The sequence below is a fragment of the Phocoena sinus genome, chromosome 1 (assembly GCF_008692025.1).
Source record: "Phocoena sinus isolate mPhoSin1 chromosome 1, mPhoSin1.pri, whole genome shotgun sequence".
In the NCBI taxonomy this organism is placed as follows: Eukaryota; Metazoa; Chordata; class Mammalia; order Artiodactyla; family Phocoenidae; genus Phocoena; species Phocoena sinus.
The window spans coordinates 135,257,711-135,271,017 of NC_045763.1; the positions used below are offsets into that span (position 1 = coordinate 135,257,711).

Here is a 13,307-nt window from a genome sequence, read left to right on the forward strand (position 1 = left end):
AAATAAGTCACTGTAAATGAAGCCTATAAAAATTGTTCTTTTTATTCCTAAATATAAAGAAAGGGAAACTGATTTTTTGTTTAGCTTTGCAAGATTGTTTTCTCAAAATGGAGCCCAAGGTTCACCTTTGCCATGATTTTTGTGAAAATTTAATAGCTATTTTCCAAAAGTGAATGTGAAAACAATTTTTAATGTACCCAAGAATCAAGATAAAATTAAAGTATTCTCTGTTACATAGGAAGATATGGCCTAGTTTCCTAAAAAGCTTTCCCTAAACTGTTAGTTTGAGTCTCTCATGATAAAATCTGTGTGTTCATTAGTATGAGAGTTCGGAAGTAAGTTCAGGATAGCAGGTAAATCTTTTATATCCTGAATCTTTATATGAGTATCTTTTATATCCTGAATTAGTAACAGTAATAAAAGATATGAAAAATATTTCTCTTTGTTTCCAGTTTCATTCATAAAATGAACACAGCAGAGTTTAAGAGTGCAACGTTCCCAAATGCAGGGCCAAGACATCTATTAGATGATAGCGTCATGGAGCCCCATGCACCATCTCGAGGCCAAGCTGAAAGCTCTACTCTTTCTAGTGGAATATCAATAGGTGAGAAATAATTCTCTGAGAGGGTTCCAACTTAATGAAAAATAAGATTTTTAATAAAACTCAGCTGGGAATGAGTAATTAACCCTACTACAAGTAGAAAAAAATTGATAAAAGCTAAGTAGCAAAGTAGACAATGAGATGATACTACTAGTAGCTACTGAAGTTAATAATTCGTAATTGTTTGAAAAGTGCTTGATGGTTTGACTTCAAAGGGGGAGGCATTTGAGGAATGGAGAGAAGAGAACCTGTGCTGATTGAATTGGTTACTGCATGTAGTTGGAATGTGGATTGAATGAGGAAAAGGGCAGATCAAGTATGACTCCCGGTTTTTTAGATTAAGCAACTAGTTAGATGGTGGTGCTGTTACTAAGGCAGAGAACACTAGAAGAGCAGCCATTTGTAAATGTCGAGGTATTTGTGAAGGATGACTAGGTTTGGGGAATTAAGAATTCTGTTTTGGACATGTTTGGTCCATATTGAGTTGTCAGGTAGGTAATTGAATGTATGAATCTGGCGCTTAATGGGGTGAGGTCAGGTTTGTAGATACACGTATAAGAATTAGCATATTTATAGTATTTCAAGCCATGAGACTGGATGAGGTCACCTAGGGAGAGAATGTATATAAATAAGAGAAGACATTCTAACATTTGGAAGTGTGATTTAAAAAAAAAAATTTCTTTTTTTAATGGTGGGCCATCAAAGGAAACTTCAAAGGAAAAAAAACAGTGTGGTATCACAAAAGCCCAGTAGAGGAGGTGTCTCTGAAGGGCAGGAAGTGTTGAATATATCAATATAAAGTGCACAGAAGAGAAGTAAGGTGAGAATGGGAGTTGATCACTGGATTTGGCAAGATCAAAGTCACTGGGTGCCTCAGATGGTGGGGGGTGGGGCACCAGCAACGTCGAAGACACATCAGCCAGGGTGAGCATGATGATGACGTAGCTTTCAAGAGTGGGTTCCTTGGTTTGAATGTCTGAAAAGCTTGTGGCAGATTTTCAACAGGTGCAAGTATTGAAAGATCTGATTCTCAAGTACAACCCTTCAATGATCCCAAAGGGTAACAACACTCCCAGAGCCACTGCAAGATTTACTTGATGTTACAAAGAAAAAGAAACAATTTTCTCTAACATGTCCTGACTTTTATTTAGCCTCCTCCAAAGCATCGACAGTCTGCAGTCAGAACCCAGTTCATTGCACTGACATCCTTCAGATGTTCTCTCGGAAGGTTCAGTTTAGCCTGAGGTCTCACTGCTACAAATGTGGTCGCCCCCCCCCATTCAGGCGCCATAAGCACCATAAAGCAGTTGTCGTTGTCAACATCGTTATCATACTAGTGTTACCAAGAGAGAAGAACCGGGGTTTTGGGGCTTGGTGCTCCAGCCGGGTGTCGGGCCTGAGCCTCGGAGGTGGGAGAGCCAAGTCCAGGACGTTGGACCACCAGAGACCTCCAGGCCCCATGTAATATTAATTGGCAAGAGCTCTCCTAGAGATCTCCAGCTCAACCCTAAGACCCAACTCCACCCAACAGCCAGCAAGCTCCAGTGCTGGCGGCCCCATGCCAAACAACTAGCAAGACAGGAACACAACCACACCCATTAGCAGACAGGCTGCCTAAAGTCATACTAAGTTCACAGACACCCCAAAACACACCACCGGACTCAGCCCTGCCCACCAGAGGGACAAGATCTAGCCCCACCCACCAGAACACAGGCACAGTCCCCCCAGCCAGGAAGCCTACACAGGCCCCTGAACCAACCTAACCCACTGGGGGAAGACACCAGAAATAAGAAGAAAAACGAACCTGCAGGCAACGAAAAGGAGACCCCAAACACAATAAGCTAAACAAAATGAGAAGACAGAGAAATATGCAGCAGATGAAGGAGCAAGGTAAAAACCCACCACACCAAATAAATGAAGAGGAAATAGGCAGTCTACCTGAAAAAGAATTCAGAGTGATGATCGTAAAAATGATCCAAAATCTCGGAAATACAATGGAGAAAATACAAGAAATGTTTAACGAGGACCTAGAAGAACTAAAGAGCAGACAAACAGTGATGAACAACACAATAAATGAAATTAAAGATACTCTAGAAGGAATCGGTGCAGAATAACTGAGGCAGAAAAACGGGTAAGTGACCTGGAAGATAGAATAGTGGAAATAACTGCCACAGAGCAGAATAAAGAAAAAAGAAGGAAAAGAGTTGAGGACAGTCCCAGAGACCTCTGGGGCAACATTAAATGCACCAACATTCAAATGATACGGGTCCCAGAAGAAGAGAAAAACAAAGGGTCTGAGGAAATATTTGAAGAGATTGTAGTCAAAAACTTCCCAAACATGGGAAGGGAAATAGTCAAGTCCGGGAAGCTCAGAGAGTCCCATACAGAATAAACCCAAGGAGAAACATGCCGAGACACATATTAATCAAACTACCAAAAATTAAATACAAAGAAAAAATATTAAAAGCAGCAAGGGAAAAGCAACAAACAACATACAAAAGAATTCCCGTATGGTTAACAGCTGATCTTTCAGCAGAAACTCTGCAAGCCAGAAGGGAGTGGCAGGACCTATTTAAAGTGATGAAGGAGGAAAACCTACAACCAAGATTAGTCTACCCAGCAGGAATCTCATTCAGATTCGACAGAGAAATTAAAACCTTTACAGACAAGCAAAAGCTAAGAGAATTTCAGCACCACCTAACCAGCTTTACAACCAATGCTAAAGGAACTTCTCTGGGCAGGAAACACAAGAGAAGGAACAGACCAATAAAAACGAAAGCAAAACAGTTAAGAAAATGGTGATATGAACATACATACATATCGATAATTATGTAATAGGAATATACATACATATCGATAATTACCTTAAATGTGAATGGATTAAATGCTCCAACCAAAAGACACAGACTGGCTGAGTGGATACAAAAATAAGATCCATATATATGCTGTCTACAAGAGACCCACTTCAGACCTAGGGACACATACAGACTGAAAGTGAGGGGATGGAGAAAGATAACCCATGCAAATGGAAATCAAAAGAAAGCTGGGAGTAGCTATACTCATATCAGACAAAATAGACTTTAAAATAAAGACTATTACAAGAGACAAAGAAGGGCACTACATAATGATCAAGGGATCCATCCAAGAAGATAATGTAACAATTGTAAATATTTGTGCACCCAACATAGGAGCACCTAAATACATAAGGCAACTGCTAACGGCCATAAAAGGGGAAATTGACAGTAACAATCACAGTAGGGGACTTTAACACCCTGCTTACACCAATGCACAGCTCATCCAAAATGAAAATAAATAAGGAAACACAAGCTTTAAATGACACAGTAGTACTTTCTTCTCAAGTACTCATGGAACATTCTCCAGAATAGATCATATATTGGGTCACAAATCAAGCCTCGGTAAATTTAAGAAAATTGAAATCATATCAACTATCTTTTCCGCCCCCAGTGCTATGAGACTAGATAGCAGGAAAAAAAACTAAATTACAGGAAAAGAACTAAAAAGTACAAACCCATGGAGGCTAGACAATACACTACTAAATAACCAGGAGATCACTGAAGAAATCAAAGAGGAAATCAAAAAATACCTAGAAACAAATGACAATGAAAACACGATGACCCAAAACCTATGGGATACAGCAAAAGTAGTTCTAAGAGGGAAATTTATAGCTGTACAATCCTACCTCAAGAAACAAGAAAAATCTCAAATAAACAACCTAACCTTACATCTAAAGCAATTAGAGAAAGAAGAATAAAAGAACCTCAAAGTTAGCAGAAGGAAAGAAATCATAAAGGTCAGATCAGAAGTAAATGAAAAAGAAACAAAACAATAGCAAAGATGAATAAAACTAAAAGCTGGTTCTTTAAGAAGATAAAATTGATAAACCATTAGCCAGACTCATCAGGAAAAAGGAGAAGACAGAAATCAACAGAATTAGAAATGAAAAAGGAGAAGTAACAACTGACACTGCAGAAATGCAAAGGATCATGACAGACTACTACAGACAGCTATATGCCAATAAAATGGATAACCTGGAAGAAATGGACAAATTCTTAGAAAAGTACAACCCTCCAAGACTGAACCAGGAAGAAATAGAAAATATGAACAGACCAATCACAAGCACTGAAATTGAAACTGTGATTAAAAGTCTTCCAACAAACAAAAGCCCAGGACAGGTGGCTTCACAGGTGAATTCTATCAAACATTTAGAGAAGAGCTAACACCTGTCCTTCTCAAACTCTTCCAAAATATAGCTCAGGGAGGAACACTCCCAAACCCATTCTATGAGGCCACCATCACCCTGATACCAAAACCAGACAAAGGTGTCACAAAAAAAGAAAACTACAGGCCAGTATCACTGATGAACATAGGTGCAAAAATCCTCAACGAAATACTAGCAAACAGAATCCAACAGCACATTTAAAGGATCATACACCATGATCAAGTGGAGTTTTTCCCAGGAATGCAAGGATTCTATAATATATGCAAATTAGTCAATGTGATACACCATATTATCAAACTGAAGGATAAAAACCATATGATCAACTCAGTAGATGCAGAAAAAGCTTTTGACAAAATTCAACACCCATTTATGATAAAAACTCTCCAGAAATTGGGCATAGAGGGAACCTACCTCAACGTAATAAAGGCCATATATGACAAACCCACAGCCAACATCATTCTCATTGGTGAAAAACTGAAACCATTTCCTCTAAGATCAGGAACAAGACAAGGGTGCCCACTCTCTCCAATGTTATTCAACTGAGTTTTCAAAGCTTTAGCCACAGCAATCAGAGAAAAAAAGAAATAAAAGGAATCCAAATCGGAAAAAAAGAAGTAAAGCTGTCACTGTTTGCAGATGACATGATACTATACACAGAGAATCCTAAAGATACCACCAGAAAACTACTAGAGCTAATCAATGAATTTGGTTAAGTAGCAGGATACAAAAGTAATGCACAGAAATCTCTTGCATTCCTATACACTAACAACAAAAAATCAGGAAGAAAAATTAAGGAAACACTCCCATTTACCATTGGAACAAAAAGAATAAAGTACCTAGGAATAAACTGACCTAAGGAGAGAAAAGACCTGTATGCAGAAAACTGTAAGACACTGATGAAGGACGTCAAAGGCGATACAAACAGATGGAGAGATGCACCATGTTCTTGGATTGGAAGAATCAACATTGTGAAAATGACTGTACTACCCAAAGCAATCTACAGATTCAATGCAATCCCTATCAAACTACCAATGGGGGCCTTCCCTGGTGGCACAGTGGTTGAGAGTCTGCCTGCCGATGCAGGGGACACGGGTTCGTGCCCCGGTCCGGGAAGATCCCACATGCTGCAGAGCGGCTGGGCCCATGAGCCATGGCCACTGAGCCTGCGTGTCCAGAGCCTGTGCTCCGTGACAGGAGAGGCCAGAACAGTGAGAGGCCCACGTACCGCTAAAAAAAAAAAAAAAAAAAAAAAAAAAAATCTGTTTAGCAATCAAACTACCAATGGCATTTTTCACAGAACTAGAACAAAAAATTTTACAATCCATATGGAGACAAAAAGACCTCAAATAGCCAAAGCAATCTTGAGAAAGAAAAACGGAGCTGGAGGAATCAGCCTCCCTCACTTCAGACTATACTACAAAACTACAGTAATCAAGACAGTATGGTACTGGCACAAAAACAGAAATATAGATCAATGGAACAGGATAGAAAGCCAGAGATAGAAAACCCACACACCTACGGTCACCTTATCTTTGACAAAGGAAGCGAGAATATACAGTGGAGAAAAGACAGCCTCTTCAATAAGTAGTGCTGGGAAAACTGGACAGCTACATGTAAAAGAATGAATTTAGAACACTTCCTAACACCGTACACAAAAATAAACTCAAAAAGGATTAAAGACCTAAATCTAAGGCCAGACACTACAAAACTCTTAGAGGAAAACAGAGGCAGAACACTCTGTGACATAAATCACAGCAAGATCCTTTTTGACCCACCTCCTAGAGTAATGGAAAAAGAAACAAAAGTAAACAAATGGGTCCTAATGAAACTTAAAAGCTTTTGCACAGCAAAGGAAACCATAAACTAGACAAAAAGACAGCCCTCAGAGTGGGAGAAAATATTTTCAAACAAAGCAACTGACAGGATTAATCTCCAAAATATACAAGTAGCTCATGCAGCTCAATAACAAAAAAACAAACAACCCAATCCAAAAATGGGCAGAAGAGCTAAATAGACATTTCTCCAAAGAAGATATACAGAGTGCCAACAAACACATGAAAGAATGCTCAACATCATTAATCATTAGAGAAATAACAAATCAAAACTACAATGAGATATCATCTCACACCGGTCAGAATGGCCATCACCAAAAAATCTAGAAACAAATGCTGGAGAGGGTGTGGAGAAAAGGGAACCCGCTTGCACTGTTGGTGAGAATGTAAACTGATGAGCCACTATGGAGAACAGTATGGAGATTCCTTAAAAAACTAAAAATAGAGCTACCATATGACTCAGCAATCCCACTACTGGGCATATACCTGGAGAAAACTGTAATTCAGGAGGAGACATGTCACACAATGTTCACTGCAGCATTAATTACAATAAATAGCCAGGACATGGAAGCACCCTAAATGTCCATCAGCAGATGAATGGATAAAGAAGATGCGGCACATATGTACAATGGAATATTACTCAGCCATAAAAAGAAACGAAATTGAGTTATTTGTAGTGAGGTGGATGGATGGACCTAGAGTCTGTCATACAGAGTGAAGTAAGTCAGAAAGAGAAAAACAAATATCGTATGCTGACGCGTATATATGGAATCTAAAAGAAAAAAAAATGGTTCTGAAGAACCTAGTGGCAGGACAGGAATAAAGACGCACGCAGATGTAGAGAATGGACTTGAGGACACGGGGCCAGGGGAGAAGCTGGGACAAAGTGAGAGAGTGGCATTGACATATATACAGTACCAAATGTAAAATAGATAGCTAGTGGGAAACAGCTGCATAGCACAGGGAGATCAGCTAGGTGCTTATACCACCTAGAGGGGTGGGATAGGGAGGGTGGGAGGAAGACGCAAGAGGGAGGGGATATTGGGTTATATGTATACATATAGCTGATTCTCTTTGTTATACAGCAGAAACTAACACTACATTGTAAAGCAATTATGCTCCAATAAAGATGTAAAAGAAACAAAAAAAAGTCACTTGGTGACCTTGACAAGATTTGCTTTATAGAGTAGTATGGGCAAAGCTTGGAGATTGGAGAATGAGAGGTAAGAAAATAGGGATAGCTATTATGGAGTGGGAGCAGAAAATTGGGACTGGAAAAGGATGTGAGATTAAGAGAGGAATTTGTTTGGTTTTACTTCCTAAACTTTTATTTATTTTCTGAACCTTCTAGATGAGCATTATTTCTTTGGATGTTTGCAGTTAGGAAATCTCCATACAGTGTTATTTTTATTTTTAAAAAGCAATAACGGAGGAAAATGTCGTCTTCTGTGATTAATTGCCAGGTTTCTCAAAGGCTAAGCCTATTATAATTAATATGATCATTTCAATATTGATGAACAGTCAATAGAAATGTAGGAGTTCATTTTCTTGAACATGTTGACTTCCTTTAACGCTTGAGAGTTTCAGACCCTGAAAGTGAAATTGCTTTGGAGCTGGAATGCTCCATTCAGCAGTTTTATTCCAATATTCCCCTTTTTATAAATACAAATGATTAAATGATGACAAAATTTACAAAACAGAAGACAAGTTGGCCTCTTGAAATACGCCTCTGTTAATACTGTGAATTGCCTATATGTAAATATCAACCTCAATCTGAAAAAATGATACACAGAATAATTTTGCAAAAAAGAGAGGAAGAACCTTTTTCCAATTAAAAATGTGTTACACTTATGGAATTTAGCCTGTCACTTTAAGCCAAAAATAGTAATTTTAAAAATTACAGCTCTCAATTCAGTACAGAATATTTGGCTTTTCTGTAATACTTATCGTAAGTATTATAATGATTATTATTCTCTATTTGTGGCTTTTACTTTCCATAGATGTTCTTTTTGTTACCACAAGATAGTTATCTAGTTATTTCATTCCATTACAGTTAGTGTCTTAGTTTAGAGACCTGTCCTTTAGAACAAGAAGAGGCTAATTCAATTTTTGCCTTTGTATTTATTGTTTAATTATTCCAAGGCTAAGGAGATAAACAGTAGAGATTGTTACATCTTTGTTTATAAATTAAAAACATTAGACATAGGCATTACCTTCCAGGGTGTTTGCTTTAAAACATTCTGAAAAGAAAGTCTATAACCATAGATGGTAGTTGTTAATACACACACGCAATTCATAATCACAAAAAGGTTTTTTCCTCAGCTGTAACTTTTACATACAATATTAATATATCCCTTGGAGGCTTTGAGAAAGTACTCTGGAGAAATTAACCAGTGCTTGGGACTATGGCCTCTAACGTTTTTTAACATGGTGCGTATGTCCTAGGTAACCTAAAGTAGTCTTGCCCAGCTAAAGGAGGTGTATCCACTCTGAACTTCATGCTTCTGGAAGAAACTTTTATTTTCTACAAATAAGTCATACTAACTATGCTTAAATTTTCAGTCTTTATCACATAATTCTACATCAAAAGATAACCTACAAGACCCCACTGCCAACAGCAGATTACTTCCGTTTCTTATCTGAACCACACAACCAGAAAATTACTTCAGTGACTGTTACTCAGTTCTTCAAAGAATGGGACATATACTCATGCCATTCTAAATGCATGGAAGAGGTGTTATTCCATCACATATAATGGGTTCCCTATAGTAGTCAAGTTTGAGCCTCTCACAGAACCCTGGTTGTGAAAGTCTGATAGACGATTCAACTTGATACATAAGGGACATATTAATTATTGATTTTATTGAGAGCCAGTATTATCTTTAAAATAACTTTTAAATCAACCTAAGCTGTTTTGGACTCTCCAAATTCTTTCCCCTCAGATTAAGCTAATTTAAAACTTTCTATTTTAACTGATATTCTGGGTCTCTTAAGAGAAACTTTTACATTGTTATGGCACCTTTTTTTTTTTTTTCCCTGAATTTAAGGATTCTATCCTCTTCTGCCTTGCCCCCAAAGGCAAAAATTGAACGTCATTAAGCTTTTTTATCCTTAGGGTAGTAATGGGTTTTAAAAAAAAGCACAAAGGGAAGTAGTATACCATGAACCTATAAGAAATGCATAATTATATTGGTCTTAAATTATGGCAAACCTAATAAGGAAAAATTTTGTGCTTATGTACATTCTCTGGTGGTAGGAAAAGTGTTTACTAATGAATTTAAGCCGTAACTATACATGCAAAAATGTTTTATGCTATTTTGTTATTTTGGGTAGTCTTGTAAAATCTATTCTAATATATTGCAAAATAAATCAAGCACATGATATTAGAATGAAGAATTGATATGTGGATGTTCACCCACAAATAATGTGACTGTCATTTTATAAGCACCGTTAGAGTATTTATTTTTAAAAGACAACATCCAAACCCTAATTACGATGTTTAAAAAATAAGATAACTTTTGATTTTAGGTAGCAGTGATGGCTCTGAACTAAGTGAAGAGACTTCATGGCCTGCTTTTGAAAGGTAAGAAAAATTGCCCATTTAAACTATTTTGAGTTTATTTTGTCTGTCTTAAAGTATATGATAATGTGAATTTAAAGACATAATATTTATCACATATCTCCAAGGGACTATTTTAGGCTTCCTGCTGGTGGCAAAAAAAAAAAAAAAAAAGTTAATATTTAAGCCTGGAATTTAGTGTTATCTAGTAAAGACATGTTTATTTGGAGGCTTGACACATATATTTGAATTTTAGTACATTTTAAATGTAACTTAATAATAACCAATCACAGCTTACCTACATATGTGTACAAAAAAATTATTTCCTTAAATTATGGTTCATTTAAGTAATTTTAAGGCATTTAGTGGAGTGGTCAACTTCATTCATTCTCAGTTAATTTGTCAAGAGCAAAATGACTTAGTAAATTTTAAATTATACTGTAAGTAAAGCAGCTAAAAGTTTGAATTTAAATTGTCATTAATTCAAAGTTTGCACAAAGCACACAGATTTGTACTGAAATAATGTAAGTCACGTTCTGTTTTCTCTTCCTTGATGCTTTAAGCTGTAAGATCTGTCATCTGCTTGTGGCAAATACGCCATATTGATCTTCCAAAATAAGATTTTTCTAAAAATGTAGTCAAACAGTGTAAATAATTGTTATTTAAAAAATATCCATTAGAATTTTACTGTCTTTGACCGTTTCCATTCTGCCATTGTCATATTAAGATACTTGAATCAACCCATGAGCAAAATAATTGCTCCCTTTTGTATATAAACTAAGCAATCTAAGTTTCTAAGCAACAAGATTAGATTGAATTTTGAATGTCATGTTAAAATTGATGAAGTTGAATATATTCAGTTACCTAACTTCCTGTCAGTCACTTTTTAATAGAAAACAATTATACTAACTATATATTTGAAATTGAACTATACATACTTGAATTGGTTAATTTCATGATGTAACTGGAAAATTAGATCCTTGTTCTTGAAACTTAATAAGATTTCTCACCATTATGTGATTAAGATTTTACTTGCAAATCTAATATTTCAAACTACTTTTGAACCTTTCTACTCTAATTGTCAGTGTTCCTAAGTTTTGTTCTCTTTGTTTTGGGGGATTTTTAACAATTTGTTTTTACATATTATTTCTCTTTCAACTTTTTCTTTCAATCTCTTTATTTGGGTTTGCCTGAAACAGGAAAAACACAAGAGTTGCCTCTGGCTTGCTGTCTGTACAAATTGTCTTGTTAGTTCTTTCCCTCTAATAAGAACATAATATCATCAGATGTTGATTTCAGAGTGTACTGTATTTAGGTAAGAAACATTGATGAATAGAATTGTTCCTCAAATCGCATGAGTTATGAGCGAGTAACCAGAATGGTGTTGTGTTAAATAATCTGTTCTTATCCCAGCAGGTTACTTATGAAGATGGTATTTAACAGTATTAACCTTCACATCTCAAAACAGTATTTTTCTTTTGACAGAAGTTTTGCTTTGCAGATATTTGCAGCCAAAAGCATGTACTGTACTTGTGCCAAGTTTAAATTAGTGGCTCTTGAGACATTTTGAGAGCAAATTAATGCTGCCCAGCAAGACTCAGACATGAAATATTAAAAAGTGAATAAAGAACTAGGATTTAAAATGCTACCTGTGGATAGTGAACTTCGAAAATAGACATCAAATATGTTGCCCCCTAAGTTGCTAAAATAATACTTTCTGTTTTAAATATCATTTATCAACAGTGCTACTTTTGGCTTTTCCTAGGCAAAGAAGTAACAGTGTTTCTACGTGTGTGTGTGTGTGTGTGTGTGTGTGTGTGTGTGTGTGTTTATTTCCTTTGTTAAGTATCACATGCCATTTTGGATGAATATTAACTCATACCATTTTTATCATTTATTGGCTTTATCATGTATTCATTTTAATTGATGTGGAAATAGAAGACTGCCTTATTTATTACTCAGTTCATCTCTTTTGGTAGTTTTCTTGGATTTTATATAAAAGAAAGGAAAATAAGGTGTTTAAGCCACATTACTTTTTTTTTTTTTGCGGTACGCGGGCCTCTCACTGTTGTGGCCTCTCCCGTTGCGGAGCACAGGCTCCGGACGCGCAGGCTCAACGGCCATGGCTCACGGTCCTAGCCGCTCCGTGGCATGTGGGATCCTCCCGGACCAGGGCACGAACCCGTGTCCCCTACATCAGCAGGCGGACTCTCAACCACTGTGCCACCAGGGAAGCCCTAAGCCACATTACTTTTAAGTTTATAGGTCACATTGCTTTTAGCTGTCTTTATAGGGGCATACAATAAAAATTTATTGTTATATAAATCCAGGTATCATATTTAAAGTGGAATCCAAGAACTGGAATATGAACAAAAGGATATTTTAAGTATTTTTCAGGCTTTGATAGTGTTTGGTTATAAATACCTCTTTAATTATTTTAGCAAATTTGTGAAAGTGAATGTATATAAACATATGGTTCAAACTAATAAACACCTTTAAGTATTTATAGTCAATAGTAGAAGAAAAAAATAATTTGAAATTTATGCTGTATGCTTTAAAAAAAGAAAGAGGAGCAATCACATACTATCCTTTTGTAGGATTTAGAAAGCTGTATTACACAAAGAAATTATTATGCTATTCTAGGTTATTGATGATGATTGTGTGAGTAAAAGTAATATATACAATTTATAATGGAATCCAACAGGAACAGATTATACCATTCTCTCGGCCCGGTGACAAGAGTGGCACGAAATGGCTATCGAAGCCACGTGAAGGCCAGCAGGTACAATTCCCCTGCATTCAGGGGGTCACAGAACTCCCCTCTGGTGTTGGTGATTGGCTTACATGGGTGTGGTCTCACATTATTTCTGTTCTTTCTCAACTAATTGGTTTAAAAACTAAACAAAATGCCCATGAAAACTTTCTTTCCAAGATTTAATCTAGAGATAAATTTGAACTATTCTTTCTGATCCCAGAGCTAATTGCTAGAACTTGCATCTTTATGTCAACATTTTTAAATAATTCCAAATCTGTCGCTTTTTAACTGCACAGGTCTTTCTAATGTTGCTGATTATT

At 36.6% G+C, this 13,307-nt stretch overlaps 1 protein-coding gene across 5 annotated transcripts in view; it reads left to right on the forward strand.

Annotated features, from left to right (window-relative positions):
- RALGPS2 (Ral GEF with PH domain and SH3 binding motif 2) overlaps positions 1-13,307 on the forward strand; it is a 312,954-nt gene that overhangs the window by 279,134 nt on the left and 20,513 nt on the right. For 4 of the 5 annotated variants that reach the window (XM_032631376.1, XM_032631382.1, XM_032631369.1 and 1 more), the window contains 3 exons: positions 453-604; positions 10,202-10,256; positions 12,937-13,014. In XM_032631376.1, coding sequence (XP_032487267.1) covers positions 453-604; positions 10,202-10,256; positions 12,937-13,014 — 285 coding nt within the window. The remainder of the gene's footprint in view (positions 1-452; positions 605-10,201; positions 10,257-12,936; positions 13,015-13,307) is intronic. The other variant, XM_032631401.1, reaches the window with a different exon arrangement.